We start from the raw sequence: 20,832 nt of genomic DNA, 5'->3' as shown, positions 1-20,832 counted from the left end.
AACATCTGGAGGACCACAAGTTCCCCAGCCTGGACACTGGAAGTCAGGTTAAGCTTTTAACTGGGTCAATATGGTTGTAATGCGGTAGATTAGAGGTCAAGTTGTAAAGTCCCTGTTTCAAATCTCATCTCCCACCCTATCCTCATGTGGTGGCCTCAGTAAGGCACTACTTTCCTGGTCTCAGCCTTCTATCTACAACTGAAGATGGACATAGATATCTAACAAATAGAACTGGCCTGCCTTAAGAGGCTGCGCCAAGGATTACGTAAAATGACGGGCATGGGACGGGCATATTTCAACATTTGAAATACACCATACAATGCTAATTGCCGTTGTCTGTAATAAAACATGTGAACTTAGAATTTTAATCACCTTTCCCCATTTTATAACATGCACTGATCCAAGAAGCCTATTACAGGTAAGAGGCCAAAATGCAGGACTATGTTTCCTCCTCCAGGCTCACACAGAACATTCAGAGCTGATCATGGAAGGGTTCATTTTTTAATCCTACTTTTCGTCCCAAGAGCTCAAGATGGTATACACAGATATACTCTCCACCTTTATTTATCATAGCAACCCTTTCAATGTAGGTTAGACCAAGGGTTCACCTGGAGAATCTCATGGCAAATGGGAGCCCCTGGGCATTCCTGGCCCCAAATTCAACATTCTAACTGATACACCAATTGAGCCCACATGGACCATACTTTGTGTGTTGAGTTTCTCCATCAAAAGAGGTCAGCAGAGGATTATATACATATATTTGCCTAATGATTAGACACCATGCATTAAAAGCTACATTTAAACACATACTTTTTACAGTCACCCCTCCTACCTTTCACACAGCATCTACTTTATGGGTGGCCTCATAGAAGAGGGTGCACATTTTCTGAGAAATGCTTTTGGTGTCCAAACCTGGGGTGAGTGAATAAAAACTTTCAGGTGATTCTGCCCTCTCCACTGAAGCTTAGTTAATTCTGCAGGCTCAGACCAGTTTAAGACACATCCCCAAAAACCATGGCTACCAAGCCACCCTTTAGAGCCAACTGAAGCTATCTTTGTGCTATTCATTTATGTTCTTCACCCCTAATCCTCATTATTCTGGGACCATTTCAGGAGCCCCTAAGCATGCCTTGAAAACACACGAACTACTATCTATCCATGCACATGCACCCAACCTTACTCTTTCCAAATCAAATATGCACCAGAAATCTCAGTCACAACATTTATCTTCCTCTTAAAACACCACCCTGAGAACAGGAGAGCTCCAGGGAGGAAGGCACAAAACGACGCCATGGAGAGAAAGAGGAGCAGTTCAACAAATTTTGGAGGAGAGAATCCTCCCTGTACAAGGTACAGATCATTTCCTGCTCCTGTCAACATCACATGGAGGATCTGCCGGCAAGTTATTTAATCATCTTCAAATGAGGTCCTCTGTTTCCTGCAGAACACTTACGTAGTAAGCATGAGGAAGGCAGAACGTATCTGTAGCTTAGTCCTGAGAGCACCTCATAGCCAGGGCCTTGTCAGAAGCCAGTAGAGGCAGGTACACAGTAGACAATTCAGTCAAAATAGTGCCTCGCCATTTTTTATTGGCTTTGTTATTTTTGGAGAGAGAGAGAGATGACGAGGGCTGGCTTTTTGCCCACTCCCTATCTCTACTCAGAAAAATGCCTGCGGCAATTCACCATAACCAGCAGCCTTTGGCTTGCTCTAGGTGAGCATCAGCCTTGGATTCAACACACTCAAGCATCTTTTTCAAAAAAACAACAACAAACGCTTCGTGAAAAACACTGTTCTTTGTAAATGCAGCCACACTGTCCCTTCGGGAAAGCCAGCTCAATAAAATTTACCTTGGCACAGGGATACAGAAAAACAACAACCACCCTCTCAAATACCTCTATCCAGTTCTGCTAACAGGGGTCTTTCTTTCTTAGTAACTCAGGTCTTATGCAATGTATTATAAATTCTAAACTGTACATTTCCCTCTCTTTTTAAAGAGATGCTGTCCAATTACTGACTCCATGCAAGGCCTAAATAATACTACAATTGTGAAGGTCAAAGCTAAAGTTCCATATATAATTTGGGTTTTTTTCTACGGAGTGGTGGGGGAAGACAAAGATTCCCTGAGGTATCTCAACGTTCTAGCTAGACTGCACCAAATCAAGCTGAAGTAAAAAGCCAAGGGCTTTCTGCACTGCAAACTTTATGGGTGAGCTTTATGGACCCCTGTAGGAATCTCCTTTAGTCCTTAAAATGTCACCCAGATTTCTGTGGTCCACAACCCCCAAGGTAAGCATGCATCTTACATGTGTGCTTTGTGCTTGCTACACAAAGGCACCATGAATAAATGACAAATTTATCCCTATGCATCCAATTATCCCTTTACTTAATAGCACTCAAACGAGGGGGGAGGGGAGAGCATGAAAGGAAACAATTCACCCCCTTAATATATGCACTAATGCAGCCTGCCATATTACATAATATTGTTGCCAATGGGGGGGGGGGGAGTTTTCCAACTTATATACTGTTAACCCTGTTAGCTGGCTCCGTTTATTTGCATTTGTAGAAACTGGAGTTCCAAACCATTTTTTTATTGTTAATTAAAACACAGGACAGTAGCCACCAATGCTACCATTTATTAATTTGCCTTGACACAACATTCTAGTCCTTTTAATAAGCAAAGGTGGCACCCATGTAAAGCGGCACGTTTTCTTGAAAGAAGTCAGAATGGAAATTGTGTGTGTGAACATTCAAAGAAGGGTTAAGAATCTGCTTCCATTCATTTGTGGAGATGTTAAGAGAGGAGGAGGGGGTAGGAAAAGGAGAGGCAAAACTCCCATCAGCTGCATCTTACCTTCCGCCAGAACTTCATCCACAGTCACCTGACACCTCCCAATGTTGAACACCCGGCCTACGTATCCACTCCCAGGCCCAGTGCTACTGCCACTCCCTCCGAGGGTCCCAGAACCGGCCCCAGAGCTACCCTGCTCTCGCCGGGAGTCAAAAAACTTCTTCATGGCTCCAAGAGTGCCCAGCCTAAACACTTTTAGCTTAGCAAGTCCAGTATGACACACAAACACCCCAAATATATATATATATAATTGTGTGTTTGTGTATATATTCTATATATGTGTGTGTGTGTGTCTATGTACACAGCTCTTGACGTCTTGAAGCAAGACAAAAATTAATCCCTTTGCGGCAAAATATCTTCTTTTTCCTTAGAGGTCATATGCGTTGTTCCCTCTCGCCCAGTCCAGGAAGGCAGAGCTTGGGTGTTATTCAGACCTGTTGGGAGGAAGAGACAGAATTAGAGGCTTTTGCCATTTGCTCCAACTGTCTAATAATATTAAAAGCAGCAGCACCACCCTCTCTGGAGAGAAATATCTCCCTCAGGCGGGGAGGGGGAGGGGGAGGAATCCCTTACTCGCGCACCCCCCCCCCGAAAGAGCACCCCTTTTTTCTACTCTTGAGGTGCCCGCAAAGAAAATAGGGGGGTCCCTTTGCCCGGGGAAAGGGTACGCGTCGTGATGATGACGGCCCCCTTCTCTCCCCCGCCAAGAGTGGTGGAGAGGGGAGAGCCTACTTTTGGGACCCACCGCCCCAGCAAGGCAGGAGAGGGGGTGCCCAGCTGCTGCCCCTGCCGCTGCATGAGCCGGGGGGGGGGAGAGAGAGAGAGAGAAAGAGAGAGAGAGAGAGACCCGGCGGCCTGGCCACACTGTTACCATGTCCGCTTCCGCTGCGGGCGCCGCTCCGGCCCTGCAGCATCGCTACAAAGTGGCAGCCGGAGGAGCGCCGCCGGCCGGGCAGAGCAGGAGGGGGAGCCGCTGCGGAGGAGGAGGAGGAGGTGGAAGAGCGTCAAGGGAGGCTGGGGCTGGCCGGGGGGAGACCATGCCGAGCCTTCCTCCGCTCGCGGCCCCCGCCGACCAGGAAATGAACTGCCACAGGAAGTCCCAGTTCCAGAAAAGCTGGGGGGGGGGGAGAGAAAGGGAGGGAGTCGGCGGGCGAGAGGAAGGAGGGCGGAAGAGGGAGGAGGAATCCTCAACGCGCCGCCCCTCCCTTTTAACCCCTTCCCAGCCAGGGAAGCCAGGCAGGCACGCAGCTGACCCCTCTGTCCTCAAACAGAAGCGACGGGTCCGTGAAATAATTCCACCAACAAAACTAGAGGGGGTTTTATTTTTTGTTAAGGGGACTTCACGTTTACTTCCTCCCTTCCTCCTCCTCTCCCCCCCTCCCCGTATAAATTGCAACAGACGTTCTGGCCGCTTTGCCTTCTGGGAAGGGTAGTTTCTCCTCCCTGCCTGCGGGATCTCTGGCAACCTCGTCGATTCGCAGGACTACAAGTCCCAGGTGACGCCTGGCGGAGGGTTGTTGGGTGGGAGCTTGTGAGTAATGGATTTACTGTATTAATTTATCGCTCTCTGTCACACTCACACAGAGGAGTGCATGAAGTACATGTTTTCAAAAAAATTCCTTCCTTCCTGCTCCCTTCCTAGAGATTCTAATTGATATTGATACAAAATACTTTTTACTTATGGCCACCAATCTAAGCAATGCATATGCATATGAAATCATATGCTGTAATAAGTGTAATAAATTTACTATATACACTTTAATAATAATAATAATAATAATAATAATAATAATAATAATAATAATAATAAAATTTTATTTATATCCCGCCCTCCCCAGCCAAAGCCGGGCTCAGGGCGGCTAACAACACTAAAATAGTGCAACATTATAAAAACATTATAAAAATTAATTAAATCAAAATTGATGGCAACCATAAACTAAAATTTTGTAAAGATTGCCAAAGGAGGGAGTCAGGCTGTGCCCTGACCAAAGGCCTGGTGGAACAGCTCTGGTGGAACTTTGACACAGCTTTGTTAATATATTCAGAACCGTTTATCTGTTTATTGTTGTTTTATTTTTTATTTTATATAATTGTTGCATTGTTACAAAACACACGCACACACACAAAAAAAAAAAAACCTGTACATCTTTTGTACAGCACCTGGAACATCAACAGTTTTTAGATAGTAATTCGTTCAGGCAGGGATCCGTTTACCCCAAACTCATGATTGATTGGGATTAGCAAATTGCCCAAAATTCATTGTCGATCAGGACTGTGAATGGATTTGATTAATAGTATTAGTAGTAAAATTAAAAATGGTTTACGGTATCAGATCCATGTCCGAGGAAGAACACTGTTGGTGTTGATGAAGTTATATTCTAGGAGAAATAAATGCCCATCTGAGCAAGACTGTTGTATGCCTCTAAAATCTTTCCGGTTTGACCACCACCCACCTCAGTTCCTCACTATTTAATACAGTGGTACCTCTGGATGTGAATGAGATCCGTTCCGGAGCCCTGTTCGCATCCTGAAGCGAACGCAACCCGCGTTTGCGGGTCGTGATTCGCCACTTCTGTGCATGTGCGTGACGTCATTTTGAGCGTCTGCGCATGCACAAGCGGCGAAACCCGGAAGTAACGCACTCCGTTACTTCCGAGTCGCTGCAGAGCGTAACCTGAAAACACTCAACCTGAACCACATTTAACCCAAAGTATGACTGTACAGCCACTGAATGCTGTGACAAAACATCTGGAGGGCACCCTAGGGATCACTTCCAATGCTAGGATCCTCAACTCTTAACATTTCTATAAATAGGACTATCAGTGTGGATTAGCCAGAGGCTGATGAGTCAGTTTGTGGGATTTTAACAATATTTTTGTCTACATTTGAGAACATCTCCAGTATTGTAGGTGAACCAGTGGTCTGACTCTGTATATGGCAGCTTCCCATGTTCCTATCTGCTGGAGTTACGTTGTACGTGCAACCTTATTCTGTAGTGGACTTTGGGCTCTCAGATTTCAGCGGCAACCTGTGCAATGCACTGCCAGCCCCCACCTCACCTCTCACCTTCCATTCTAAGTCAATGTTGCGGCGCCCTCTCAACTCAATGCGGGAGAACCGGTTGCGCTCCCCTAAATCCACCTTTGACCTCATTCCAAATAAACCACATCCCAGGCTAAGTGCTACACCCCTTGAAACCTCACTGCTAGGAGAACTGGGGCGCCCATAACAATAGCATGGTGAACAGCTGTTCACATTATCTTATCCTTTAAAAGAAGATGTAAAGGGGCGCCACAGAGGAGCTATGGGGTGGCAGCCCCCTTCTTTGACAGCAGCGGGATGCACCACCCACTCTCTAGCTGACCCAGCAAGCTGTCTTTACTGTGGCAGGAGGCAAGAAAGAGACATCCACACAAAAACACTCTAGATATATAAGAAGGTGTGAGAGTCTGGAAGGTGGAAGGAACGAGAGAGATGAAATGGGAGAATGCATTGCCAGGGGTTGGACTAGATAACCCTTTGGGTCCCTTCCAACTCTACAGTCTATTGCTCTTGACAGGCAAGGAGGAGAGAATTCACTAGTGTGCAATTGTCATTACTCTGGAATACAGTGGTACCTCTGGTTACGGATTTAATTCATTTTGGGGTGCTGTGCACACCCCGAAAAATCTGTCACTAGAGGTGCAGCTTCTGTGCATGCGCACGGCGCAATAGAGCGCTTCTGCACACACACACGGTGAGATAGAGCATTTCTGCGCATGCGTGAGCGACAAATACACTTCTGGGTTTGCCAGGTGTGCAGCGGCCGTAACCCAAAGATTCCGTAACCTGGAGGTTACGCAACACTGTACCACTGTACCTTGTTTCCACCAGCTGGATTACACTGGTGCCACTTCCAAATGCTACTCTGCTGGTGTAACCGTGGCACAGGATTGTGCCTTAAATGGAGACATTGGGCTTGTATCCAGCTAAGTCCAAACTCAGAGCAGACCCATTGAAATTAATGAATTTTAAATTCGGCGTGTCAATTAACTTCAATGGGTCTACTCTGAGTAGCACTAGCATTTACTACAACCTTTCATTTTCCTACTTTTAAAAGAAAAACACCAGCCAATTGATATTAATTCCAGAATACAGGCTACTATAATACAGAGATTTTCTGCAGTGGAAAAATGGACTTTTCTGGTCAAACAAAACTTTTTCCATATTGAAACAGAAACATTGCACAAATGTTGATTCCAATGCTTGCATATGAAATAAAGTATGATACTTGAGAGAGAACCAACTGTTCCACATCAAGAACTTTGATTATATAGCTGATTAGTTAACACCTTATTAGTATGGGCTGTAGGTATACAAACAACTTGTTCCCAGTTTCATATTGAACAGAATGAGATGGGTTGAAGGACTCTAGAGGCATCATTTTCTTTGCCAATTAAGAAGAAGAAAAAACCTCAAACAATTAAGACTCACCTGTAATTAACATTAAGCATTGAGTGCTGTGTTCTTTGACTCATATCTAAACTGCAAACATTTATTTATTTACAGTACATATAGTCCCCTCTTCACTGAATGTTTTAAATTCCAGAGCAGAGAACAAAGTAATAAAAATAGAGAAAAATAATACACAAAAATTACAGAATCATATAAACAGGACTAATAAGCAATTAAACAATCCTATCATGAGGTAAAGAAGAAAAATTACAACAACATATATTAATATTTCCAATTTAACAAATGTTGAAGAGCGGTTCCTCAGCTATTCAGCCACAGCAGAAGTCAGGCGTCAACCACATCACAAGGGATTTTTCTTACCTGCCCTGTCACAAGACAGCAGCAGCAAGCAGCACAGGGTGTGCAAGAGGAAGCTTGGGGGCAATATACTTTGCATTTAACATGCAAGCTTCAGAGGGTCAAATCCCATGCTAGGAGAGGCAAAGCCCACCCAGCCATAGCTGAACCAATTGGAATGAGTGCTGTATTGAACAGCGGCCTGGCTCCTACAGGGCATCTCCAAGTAAGAGGTGGTCATGGACAACTGTTTCTTGTCAGAGGGTCTATAAGGAAGCCTTTTCTGCCCCCAGATGTCTTTTGAAAAAGGATTGGGGAATGGTTCTTATGATGAATTATTAGTTGATTAAAAAACGAATTGAGGCAGGAGAGCCAGTGTGGTGTAATGGTTAGAGCATTGGACTATGAGCTGGAAGACCAGGGTTCAAATCCCCACTCAGCTACATGAAGCTCACTGAGTGACTTTGGACCAGTCACTGCCTACCTCACAGGGTTGTTGTGAGGACAAAATTGGGATGGGAGAACCATGTACACCACATTGAGTTCCTTGGGGAAAAAGGTGGTATTTAAATGTTATAAATAAAAAATAAATCAATGGGTAGGGTTTTTTAAAATGCCCACATGCTCTGGCAAACTATATATATTGTCCAATAGGCCACTGGGTGTCTTATGTAGCACATTGGACCAAGAGGCCTGGCTTGTTGCTTCTCCTAGTTGTCATCCCCCCACTTGAGTGTCTCATACACTTCGGCATCGGCATCCATCCTCCCTGAGCACCTGGAGAGGTCTGCCTCCCCACAGTCCAGGTAACCTGCATGAGCAACAGATGAGAGCCCATAATGTTTCTGAACCCATCAAGCTCCCCACCCACCTGTCAGAATCTCACCCTGAAGGCAGATAGAGAAAGAGCAGTGAGGTTCCTCCCTAGTAAGAAATATACAGTGGTACCTTGGGTTACAGATGCTTCAGGTTACAGACTCCGCTAACCCAGAAATAGTACCTCAGGTTAAGAACTTTGCTTCAGGATGAGAAAAGAAATTGTGCTCTGGTGGCGCGGCGGCAGCAGAAGGCCCCATTAGCTAAAGTGGTGCTTCAGGTTAAGAACAGTTTCAAGTTAAGAACAGACCTCCAGAATGAATTACCATATTTTTTGCTCTATAAGACTCACCTTTTCCCTCGTAAAAAGTAAGGGGGAATGTGTGTGCGTCTTATGGAGCGAATGCAGGCTGCGCAGCTATCCCAGAAGCCAGAACAACAGCAAGAGGGATCACTGCTTTTGCTGCACAGCGATCCCTCTTGCTGTTCTGGCATCTGGGATTCAGTATATTTTTTGTTCTTGTTTTCCTTCTCCAAAAACAAGGTGCGTCTTATGGCCTGGTGCGTCTTATAGAGCGAAAAATACGGTAAGTTCTTAACCTGAGGTACCACTGTAAAACACACACATAGCAAGGGTGAAGTCTTTTTTGCAGGGCATGTGGGAAAATCACTTTAAAACGGGATTATACAAATTAATGTGCGCTAAAAGTATCTGTATTCTCTGCCTCCACAGCTGGAGGCAGCAATTCCTGAATACCAAATAACAATTGCTGAAGACCATAGGATGGAAGGAAGTTCTTGTGCTCGGGTTCTGCTTGTGGGTTCCCAAAGGCATCTGGCTGGCCACTGTGAGAACAGGATGCTGGACTAGATAGCACCTGTTCCCCACATCCCTTGCCTACCTGGGTGGCGGTGCTCCGGCACCCCCTGTTGGCAGAGTGGAGGTTTCTAACTGACTTATACACTGATGGTGGTGTGCTATGATTGGGTGGTGAACTATTAAACAGTATCAATTATTGAAATTGTCTTTCATGGATGCCAAGTGAAAGTAAATACTTGAGTACTCAGAGGATGCTTGACATGCAAACTGGAAATACAATTTTGGGGAAGCAAACTTGTTTTATCTTCAGATAAATTTGGGTGGAAAAAAACATCTAGCTCACCTCCTAGCTCATAAAACTCCATGAGCCTTAGGCAAGCCTAAGGAATGAGGCTTCTGAGCCTATCCTAGCGGCAGGCTGCATTTTGTTTGGGAGGCCCCCATTTTGAGAATCAGGGCACCAGCAGCTTCATACAATACCCGCTTTTACTCCCTTATTGACCAAACTTTCCAGACAGTTCAGCGTTTTGTAACTGGAAATCTGCCAGACTTGGAGAAATCTCATAAATGCCAAGATTATCCAGAACTGCTGGTCAGCCCCACCTGTGGAGCAATAGTGACCTCTTGTGAGCAGCAGGATGAAAACCAGTGTCCTGCATTTCCTCCTTAAATCTGTATCCTTGCAATACACCTGCAATATCTTTCCCCCACCTGCTTTGGCTTCTTAAGGTGGAAGGAATGGTTGTGAGTCTCACCCTATTAAGGAAAAAATAGCATAGCAACTCATATTCTGCTTCGTTCCACCATCACCAATCCATCGTTGTCTCCTACACTTTGCTTTACGTATAACATTAAATGTACAATTTATCGTAATTTGGAAGGTCAGATGAAAATTACAAAAGAGAATGCCTTTAAAAAAAAAAGCAGCTACTGACTTGAACCCCTTTCTTCTGGAGTTTTTCCAATGTTCCATGCTTTTCACTGTACCCCTTCTGCCAAGAAACATTGGCTGTAGCAGTGGGATGGATAGTGCAGAGTAGATGGATTGGTCACATGGGTTGCCAGAGGAGCAGGTTGACTGATTGATTGATTGATTGAATTTATATACTGCTCTATACCAAGGTTGGCTCAGGCAGGAGTCAGGCTTTAAATTCATATGGTGCTCCCATTACCATGGTTTTGCGCCAATATAGAGGGCGCAATCTGCCCTCTATATTGTTGAAAGCAGCATTGTACCACTTTAAATGATCATGGCTTAGAATCACAGAATTATGGAGCTGGAAGGGACCCTAAGGGTCATCTAGGACAACCCCCTGCAATGCTTTCCCAAAAGCATCCTGGGAATTGTAGTTTGTTGAACTACAATTCCCTTCACAGAGCCCCCAATTTGCAGAGCGATTTAACAACCCACCCCCCTCTTTCCCAAGGAACTGCAGCTACTAGAATTCCTCAATGTATGATGTGAAGGGGGCCAGAGACTCTGACCCTAGACAACATCCCATCTCAAATTCAGCAAAGGTTGACCCACAAAAAAGTTCCTCAAGAAGAGGGACTGGTGGCTAAAAACCCCTGAGGGAATCATAGCTCTGTGGGGTCTCCTAACAGCTCCTATCGCCCTTGAGAAACTACAGTTCCCGGGCGACTTTGAGGGAAGCTGTGCCTGTTAAAAGTGGCACCATAGTGCTTTAAATGCATAGTGCGGATGGCACACTATATAGCGCCTTTATTTGCTTTGCTATGGGGGGGTTGCCTGCTTTTGGGATGTGGGGGGAGTGATGCATTTGTTTTGCTTTGGTTTTCGTTACGTATTTCGTGTTTTCATCTTGTGCTTTTATGCTGCGGACATACTCAAATTTAATATAGCAGTAAAACAGCTGCCAGCTTTCCTTACTCAAGCTCGATGTCCCGCCGGCGTGGTGCAGCTGTGGTTAGTGCAGGGAGGAGGAGGAGGAGGCCCCGGGTTCAAATCCCGCCTCAGCCCCGGCGCTTTCCCCGTCTGAGGCTCCCGCCACATCCGACCGGGCTCATCTCGGCGGGCGTCGGGGAAGAGGCTCGGTGCCGTCTCGGGAGGAGGCTTCCCTGAGGAGAACTCGCCTCACGGAGGGCGCCGGCTTCCCCGCCGAGCTGAAACCCGAGCCGCTCGCCTCAGCCGCCTCCCGGGCGGCGTCCGCCCCTTCCAAGGGCGGGTTTTCCGCGCCTATGAAAAGGCGAGGCGGCGCTCGGCTTCGGCAGCGGCGCGGACTCGGCAGGCGGGCAGGTGAGGCGGGCGGGTCTGTGCCACTTCTGGGGCTGCGGAGGCCTCGAGGGCGCGGCGTGTTCCGTAGAGAGCGGGCCCTCGCCAGCCTGGCGGTGCCTGGGCGCCGGCCTCCTTCCCCTCGCCCGCGGGCCGGCTGCTGGGCCGTCGGGGAGCGGGCGCTGTCCCCCTGGGGACCCGAGCGAGGGCTCGCCTCCGTTTCCCCCGCCTGGCGCGGGCAGAGTGCCTCTGAGCGCGGGCAGAGTGCCGCTTGCCTTCCGCTTGGGGCGCGGCGGACGGGGAGAGGCCCAGAGTCCGGGCACCGTCTTGGAGGGGGGCGCCTGAACTTTTCCGCTGCGATGCAGAAATGGGTTGCTGCCTGCTAGGCCTCGCAAGTTAGTTAGTTAATGATAATAATAAATAATATAGTGAAATCTGCCTATCGCCCTTCATCCGTAGATCTCAGGGCGGTTCGCAGAATAAAAATACAGGATAAAAACCACGAAACTAATATTAAGGACAAGAGAAAAGCATACCAATACCATGGGCATAGCTGGGGGGGGGGGCAGGGAAGGGGCAGTTGCCACCCCAGTCAATGAAATGTAATCAAAATACATAGCAAACTGAGGTTCTGCCCCCGCCCCAACAAAAGGCCTGGTAACAAAAATTCTGGCTACACGCATGCTCCTCTACTCCCCACCACAGCTCATTTTGAAAACTTGAAAAAATAGCTATTTTTCCAATCCTGCCATATCTGTTTCTGGAAGTGTGGCTATACGATCTGTGGTTCTGAAACAGGGCTTCCCAAACATGCGTCTCCAGCAGTTGTTGGACTAAAATTTGCACTGGTCCTGCCAGATAGGGATAATGGGACTTGCAGTTCAAAAACAGCTGGAAAACCGGGTTTGGGAAACCCTGCCCTAAAGTGTAGTGTGGGGTGCAAGGCTGCCCCCCATAGCCTTATTTGCAGTTGTCATTTAGGGTCAAATTGCATTTCCGTGAACATGACAGTTTTGATGGGAAAAAATATTGTAGGTCTTGAAGGTGATAATATTGGGGGGTCTTGAAGGTCACGGAGATAGGATGTGGCGTAGACCAAGACTTATTTTGGGGGTTCGGGGATGTTTTGTTTTCTGACTGAGCTGCAGTTTGACCTTTTGTGCAGGTAAGTGACATGCCATTTTTATGAAATAAGCAAACAGTAACTTATGGAAAGCTGAGATATAAATCAACCTGTAATAATAATAGAATGAGGAGGTAGCTTGCCCCCACACCCTGACCCAATGTGGTTTCCAGAGGGGGGCGGGAAACAGTTGTTGGATAATAGAAAGATATAGAAGCCCCATTTACCCTAGACAGTCTACATGTGCTGGTATCCACTCCCTGTTTTGCCTTTAAGGGGAATTTAAGGGATTTCTTTTTTTAAAAGCGGTTAGCTCTCAGCCTCCTCCCCCAGTCTCGTGAAACAAAACCTCACTAGGAAGCAGATATGTTTTTACTCTGGTGCATGTGGACATATGATGCCAGTGTGCTGTGCCTCACCTCAGGATCTGCTGATCAGCATCCCTCACCTAAGAGTGGGCAGAGGGCAGTCCTACTCCAAAGGAAAACCAACCTCAGGGCCAAGATCCAGCACTACTCTCCTAGCATTTGCTCCTGATCAGAATTGTAATTCAAAACATCTGTAGGGCATCAGGTTTGGGAAAGCTGGTTTGGACTGGGAATTGCTTCAAACAGTGGTGTGCAGGTAGCAGAGAAGTTTTTATGTCTGGGTTGGGGGTGGGTGGCTGCATGATGGGGAGGTGAATTTCACTCATATCTTCCTGCTCCATTCAGTTTAAAAAAATCACAGGCACACATGTCTCTGTTTGGTTACCATGAGACACACTGGTTTGGTCCTGAGAACAGCGGTATCCCTCCAGCCACAGGTTGTTTGTGCCTCTTTTTGTTCTTTGTATGAACAGGCCCCACCTGGGTTCTTAAAGCTTGATTCAGTGTTCTTGTTTGAAGGGTAAAGGTGTCTCATTTAACATGCTAGTTTTATAATTGCAGGATAATAAAGCCGAATAATGATATTCTAATTGGTGCTGCAACAAGAACCAGTTAAACAAGTCCATCAATTTCTGTATGAAGAGCCAGGAGCTGAAGTTGGTGTTTCCTAAGCTGTTCTAGCTTGTACTTTGGGAACTGCTTGGGCTAAAGTAGCATTTTTGACCTGCTTCTTATCACCTGTGTGGATTCCATGCTAAAAACTCTGTCACAAGAGAAGCTGATTTCTCTCATTTGAGTGAACTATGAAAATTAAGCAGATGTGAACAATTCCCTATGCTGCGACTTTTCTTTTTTTGCATAATTTATTCTGCTTCTGGGAGTTGTAGAAAGGAGCCATAATGAGTAGCCTGCCCCAGCCTGAACTACAACTCCCATCAGCTCCTACTCGTGCTGCTGTTGAGAGCTGTAGAAGTTTTAGTCCAAAGCAGCTGGTGGATACCAGGTTGAGGAAGGTTGATATTAGGCATTGAAACCTCCCTTCTCCCTCCTTACTAATGAAAACCATATTCCACAGTTTCTGTGGCTTCTGAGATTTCACCAGGTGTGGTGCATAGACACCTCACAACCATAAACAGCCCTTTGAAAAGGAGGGGCAGATTTAGGCAGATTTGCAGCGTGCATTGCTGCTCTGGCTTCTAAAAGCCTTTCCAGAGGATTGTTTTGCTATACATTCAATAGCATGGGTGCTTGTCTGATGGTTGCCAAAGGTCTTTGCTCCAGCTAGTGCTGTTTTGGTCTAGCTAATCCATTTGAGTATGTATGGGATGACTTCCGTCAAGCAGTGTCCTACTGAGACAGGAGTTGGGAAAACTTTTAAGTTCCTAGTCTTTAAAAGGTGATGCTTGCTCTTAGGATTTGGAAACTTTTTTCCACCCCTACCCCAGAATTGGTAGCCAGTTTTCTTTGCATGGGGCTAAATAGATGAAAGAGTCACAATACAAATCAGGTTTTGTTCCACTCTAAGGTTTTGTTATAATTAGTTTTCCATGGTTGGGTAGATTAGGAAGCATGTCCAGAGCTTGTAGGGAGGCCTTTGCCAAGGGGAGTCTGTTTGAGAAGACTTAAAGAAAGGAATTGAGAACAAAGCTCTGATTAACTTGGGATTGTTCTGCTTGAATTTTGAGCGTCTTGTCTTATTACTTATTCATTTATTGTGCTTTTCTCCTGCCTTACATCCTGCACTTGCCCAGGGCAGAACTGCAGGCATTGACAATCAAATAAAACAGCCATATAAAAATAATATTCTCTAAAAGCACATTACTTGGTAAAGCAGATGAAAAATGTGAACAGTTAAAACATTGTATTTATTTCATAAAATTTGTACTATGCTTGATTGTAAACAGAACTACTCTCAAAGTGGTTTACAAAAAAATCAATAAGATTTAGCAATGATGTAAGACCTTCAAAAAGCTAAAACAACAATAGACTAAAAAAAGATTAAAACTCACATCAGCTTTCTAAAAAAGGTAAAGGTAAAGGTACCCCTGCCCGTACGGGCCAGTCTTGACAGACTCTGGGGTTGTGCGCCCATCTCACTTAAGAGGCCAGGGGCCAGCGCTGTCCGGAGACACTTCCGGGTCACGTGGCCAGCGTGACAAAGCTGCATCTGGCGAGCCAGAGCCGCACACGGAAACGCCGTTTACCTTCCCGCTGGTAAGCGGTCCCTATTTATCTACTTGCACCCGAGGGTGCTTTCGAACTGCTAGGTTGGCAGGCGCTGGGACCGAGCAGCGGGAGCGCACCCCGCCGCAGGGATTCGAACCGCCGACCTTTCGATCGGCAAGTCCTAGGCGCTGAGGCTTTAACCCACTGCGCCACCTGCAATTTGATCAGCTTTCTAAGCATCTGTCTAAACAAAAATGTTTTTAGCAGGCACCCAAAATAATACAATGAAGGTGCCTGCCTGATGTAAATAGGTGAAGAGTTTCAAAGTGTAGGTGCAAAATCGAGATATTGTCAATGTGTATTATGTGGCACCTGTAACAATGCCAGTTCTGCAGATAGAAGCCATCAAGTAGACATAGATGGGGTAAGGTGATTCTCACAGATAAACTGGCCCCGAGTTGTTAAGGGCTTTATATACTAACAGTAACACCTTGAATTGACAACTAGTACAGGTCTATTGAGTTGAATTTACAACCAGCAAGACAGAAGCAAAGACCAGACCAAATGCTAAATGGGCAGTTGTTTATTTTTTCACTTCTTTTTGTTCTTCTGGCTATTTCGTAGAGGCGAGAGAAGAACTGAACACATACCCCCAAATTAGCTCTGAGGGTTCCCACAACTTTCTGCAGCAGATTTGACACAGGGATTCAACCCATAATTTTTATTATTTTACTTTATTTTACTTAATCCCCATCCTTTCTGCCCAAAAATGTATTTCAGAGGTAGATGTTCTCATTGGGGTAACCCAGTGAAGTTGACCCATCCAGTCCAGCATCCTGTTCTCACAATAGCCAACGAGATGCCCCAATGGGAAACACGTAAGCAGGACAGGAGCTCAAGAGCTCTCTCCCCTCCTATGGTTTCCAACAACTGGTGTTCAGAAGCATTGTTGCCTCCAACTGTGGAGGGGAGAGCATAGCCATCATGGCTAGTAGCCGTTGATAGCCCTCTCCTCCATGAACTTGTTAATCGTCTTTTAAAGCCACGGAGGTTTGTGGCCATCATTGCTTCTTGTGGGAATGAATTCCATCGATTTTACCCTGCATGAATAAGTACTTTCTTTTGTCAGTCCTGAACCTTCCATCATTCAGCTTGTGGATGGCCACAAGTTCAGGATTCAGAACCATCGGCAAAGACAGCAAGTTCTTCACTCAACATATAATAGATTTATGGAAATCAGTGCCACGTGGGAGTGCCAGCTTCTAAGCCAGCCTCTGTAGCTGTGCCTTTTAACTGCAATTTGATGTGCACTGACATTTGCAGGGGATGATCTCATTTCCATGGTGTGAAATGGCTTCTTCTGCAGGTCCAGCTGATGTTGAAGACACTGCTAGGGTGTGAAATGGTATTAGGAAACCCAGGCAGGCCTTTTCTGCTCAGTTGGTAACCTTTGCCGTTATTTGATGTTGTGACGCCACTGGCTTAGGTTTAAAAAATAAAAATTAGGCAACCCTAGATTTGCAGTGCCGACTAGATTTGCAAAGCGAATCTCAACGTCAGTGTCTCCTACAGAACTAAAAGCAGGAAGTAGAGATTTGAATGAATAAACCTTGTTATGCTTGTAGCTGGCAAATGAAAACCACCCGCTTAAGGAAAGTTGCTGACCTTGTTTTTCCTAATGAAATGTAGCAGAGGGGCAGAGCAGTCAACGCGCCTTTGATGTTGTGTTTTCCACTGCTGTGCATGGGGCATGCAAAACGGATGAAAATGATTCTAAATTATTATGCTATCCAATGCTGCTTATTTGACTATGCCTCATGGCAAATAAACCAAGAGTAAATCATTACACATCTGTAGAGCCCTTTGGGATACTTTGTTTTCTAGCTTTTTTATTTCCTTGAGGGATAAGCTGGGGGGGTGCAACTAATTATTAAGACTATTAAGAGAAATTAGAAGGGAAAAATTCTGTACTTCGAGTTCTGCCAGCAATGATATAGCATCATAGAACTATAGAGTTGGAAGGGACCCTGGGGTCATCTAGTCCAACCTTAAATCACAACTGAAGAATCCCTGACAGATGGCAATCCAAGCTCGGGTTAAAAACCTCAAATGAAGAAGAGTCCATCACCTTCCATCAGAGTGCGTTGCACTATTGAGAATCTCTTGCTGTCAGACAGTTCTTCCTAATTTTTCCTTCCTTGTCATTTGAATCCATTGGTTTGGGTCCTCCCCTCTGGAGAAGCAGAAAACTAGCTTGTTCCATCTTCTATGATTCCATGAGGTCAAATTACCTCTCCTACAATCCACTGCAGTTAATGTTAGCAGGAGGTGGGTGGGTGGAAGCTCCAGCTGAAGCCAATTTGAGCTTTTTTCCACCAATGCCATTTGCAGCTTTGGATCATAAGGATCATAGCTGGAGAATGGAGGGAATAAGGTTCCTCTCCTAATTTCTACCTCTTCGGTCTAGTATTAGGTACCTAGTGATTTCTAACTACACCATAAAAGTGGTAGATAGTTTGGGCCCCAGCTACTAATTTATTACCACACCCTTTTCTTGAAGAACTCTTGAGGAGAGCTGGGTTCTGAAGTAGTCTGAAAACCAGGCAGTTTACAAGGCCTGTGGTTTGTCTCTGGAACTTTTTTTTTTTAAAAAGCTGTGGGTTTGGGTACAGAAACTAGAATCTGAACATTATGTTGCAAGATGTACAGCGCAATCCAACCCATGTCTACTCAGAAACAAGCCCTTGGAATCGTGGCTTTGCCACAGTTGCAAAATGTGTCATCTGGTTACTTCCCTCTTAGAATCCACCAGATCTTTACTTTTAAAAAAAAATCCATGTATTGTTTTGTGAAAGAAAGTTTGGTTTCCCAGGAAGCTGCTTCTCTGATGTGAGTCCTTATTTACATCAGGAGATGTGCCTGGCAGTTCAGTGAAACATGTCTTGCATGTTCATAAGACGAGCTCTGCTGTTGGTTAGTCATGGTAGTCAACTTATTTGTATACAGCATCACACCCAAATACATCTGTGCTCATAGAGGGTCACATACAAAACGGTGCAAGTAAAGTTGCGTAATAACTATACTTAATTAAATAATATTCTCAATGTAACGTAACACTTAAGAGAAGCAACGAGTGACAACTCATTTAACATACATCAAAATTTAAGTGAGCTTGAAGTTTGGCAATAGGCCAGTTGACAGTACCCAAGAACTTTATGCCTCAACCCCAAAAGTCATAAATTCTGCTCATGGTTCCACTGGGAGCAGCTATATTAAGAAAGAGCTGTTTGACAGTGGAACAAACTGCCTCAGAAGTGGTTGGAGCCTTTTTAAACACTAGAACTCATGGACATCCAAATAAAGCTGAATGTTGGAAGTTTCGGGACAGATAGAAGAATGGACTTCTTCATGTAGCACAGTTACTCCCACAGGAGGCAGTGACAGCCACCAACTTGAGTGGCTCTAAAAGAAGATTGGACTAATTCTTGGAGAGGACTGCTGACGGTTCTTAGCCATCCCAGTACGTTTCTGAGCACAATTCAAAGTTTTGGTGCTGACCTTTAAAGCCCTAAACGGCCTTGGCCCATTATACCTGAAGGAGCGTCTCCACCTCCATCGGTCTGCCCAGACACTGAAGTCCAGCGCCGAGGGCCTTCTGGCGGTTCCCTCGCTGTGAGAAGCCAAGTTACAGGGAACCAGGCAGAGGGCCTTCTCGGTAGTGGCACCTGCCCTGTGGAACGCCCTCCCAACAGATGTCAAAGAGATAAACAACTACCTGACATTTAGAAGACATCTGAAGGCAGCCCTGTTTAGGGAAGCTTTTAATGTTTGATGGACTACTGTATTTAAATATTTTGTTGGAAGCTGCCCAGAGTGGCTGGGGAAACCCAGCCAGATGGACGGAGTATAAATTAATAATAATAATAATAATAATTCTTATTATTATTGCCATGATGGCTATTCTCTGCCTCCACATTTGGAGGCAGCAATGCTCCTAAAATACGAGGTCCTGGAAATCACAAGAGTGACAAGTGCTTTTATGCTTGGATCCTGTTTGCTGGTTTCCCAAAAGAGGTGTCTGGTTGGTCCCTGTGCGAACAGGATGCTGGACTAGCTGGGCCATTGGCCTGATCCAGAGCCTGTTCTTATGTCTGTGTTACTGGAACCTGGGCTTGTGGTTAAGCTCTCTCCTTAAACATGAGCTGTAACCAAAAAACCCCACACAGCCTGGGTTTGGAGAAGAGAGACTGGAAAACGATGTGCTTGGAAACCATTTCAGTTCCACATTACTCTGGTTTTGCTTTTACTGGGGGGGAGGAAGACTTAAAACCGTCTGACTCGAAGCTTTGTTTGAAGAGCTGAGTTTTGAAGCAGGCTTTGCCTGGTTCTTCCAGACTAAAAAAACCATGCTCCTTGTTTCCTTGGCAGCTTGACATGACTGAGGCACAAACCTGGGAATGAGTCTAAAAAGTGCCTGCTTAAAAGCTTCATCTTTTGCGTATGACAAATTTAAATATTAGATTTGCCTCGTGTTTGTAGAAGGTGCAATACCACACATGTGTATATTTGCATTTTGTATTTTCCTAGATTTGTGAAGCCTGCTCAGACCAAGCCTCTTCAGACAGCATGAGTGGTGCTGTTGCTGTGGACTCTGCTGGCTGAGTGGGGCTGTCTCTTCTGGGGAACTCTTGAATCAGTAGAATCCCCGCAGTCAGTTTGGTGCTCCACCAGAAATTTGCACCTATTATCCACAGTTTGGCTTTTGCCCACTTCCTCAGTCATTAGAGTGTCCCTATATCTGACATCACAGATGGCTGGCCACCACTGGAGTGATTTGTTCATTCATCTGATCTGGCACAAACCACTTGTTTCTGGAACACAGTTTCCTGCTTACGGGTTTCTCACAGGAATCTTGGTGGCCACTGTGAGAACAAGATGCTAGCTAGACTAGATGGGCCCCCAGTAGCCAGACTCTTCTTAAGTAATTTTGTGCTTTCTGCTGTCATTTGTTGTGTTCTGGGACAGGCAAGGCTGGTAGAAAAATCCATCAAAGCACTTCAAGTCCAGAGGTTGCTCTGTGGTGCCAGATCTCCTGGGGTGCCAGATCTCCTGAAGGAGCGTCTCCACCCCCATCGTTCTGCCTGGACGCTGAGGTCCAGCGCCGAGGGCCTCCTGGCGGTTCCCTCATTGCGAGAAGCAAAGCTACAGGGTACCAGGCAGAGGGCCTTCTCGGTAGTGGCGCCTGCCCTGTGGAACGCCCTCCCATCAGATGTCAAAGCGATAAATAACTACCTGACATTCAGAAGACATCCTAAGGCAGCCCTGTTCAGGGAAGTTTTAAATCTGTGATATTTTAGTGTATTTTTGGTTTCTATGGAAGCCGCCCAGAGTGGCTGGGGAAACCCAGCCAGATGGGCGGGGTACAAATAATAAATTATTATTATTATTATTATTATTATTATTATTATTATTATTATTATTATTATCTCTGCTTCACATCAAGATGAGTTTTGTCATTGTTTGCTTCTTCAACCAAGTTTGTCTCCCAGCACAGCTTACAATTAAAATGCCCACAAACTTTCACTTATAATAGGGGCTGTGTGGGGCCACCTCTTCGGACACAGCCCAGGTTCAAGACCATTCCGGGGGTGGGTGGGGGTTGCT

The 20,832-nt window shown here is 45.6% G+C and overlaps 2 protein-coding genes across 15 annotated transcripts in view; one reads left to right on the top strand and one right to left on the bottom strand.

Moving 5' to 3' along the window:
- AAK1 (AP2 associated kinase 1) overlaps positions 1-11,257 on the bottom strand; it is a 111,426-nt gene extending 100,169 nt beyond the window's left edge. For 4 of the 9 annotated variants that reach the window (XM_083753150.1, XM_083753154.1, XM_083753153.1 and 1 more), the window contains exons 1-2: positions 3,723-3,957; positions 2,855-3,285 (exon numbers count right to left, since the gene is read on the bottom strand). In XM_083753150.1, coding sequence (XP_083609276.1) covers positions 2,855-3,017 — 163 coding nt within the window. In that variant the 5' untranslated portion in view covers positions 3,018-3,285; positions 3,723-3,957. Of the gene's footprint in view, positions 1-2,854; positions 3,286-3,722; positions 3,958-11,169 lie in introns of those variants that run through there. The other 5 variants (XM_083753156.1, XM_083753155.1, XM_083753151.1 and 2 more) reach the window with 4 other exon arrangements.
- ANXA4 (annexin A4) overlaps positions 11,197-20,832 on the top strand; it is a 29,606-nt gene continuing 19,970 nt past the window's right edge. Inside the window, exon 1 of one of the 6 annotated variants that reach the window (XM_083753390.1) lies at positions 11,197-11,527. The gene's annotated coding sequence lies outside the window, so the exon portion shown is untranslated. Of the gene's footprint in view, positions 12,677-20,832 lie in introns of all 6 variants that reach the window. The other 5 variants (XM_083753389.1, XM_083753394.1, XM_083753391.1 and 2 more) reach the window with 5 other exon arrangements.

The sequence above is a fragment of the Podarcis gaigeae genome, assembly GCF_964106915.1.
Source record: "Podarcis gaigeae genome assembly, chromosome: 8".
NCBI classification, from domain to species: Eukaryota; Metazoa; Chordata; class Lepidosauria; order Squamata; family Lacertidae; genus Podarcis; species Podarcis gaigeae.
The sequence above is the reverse complement of the archived record's forward strand: the minus strand, read 5'-3'. Positions and strand labels throughout refer to the sequence as shown.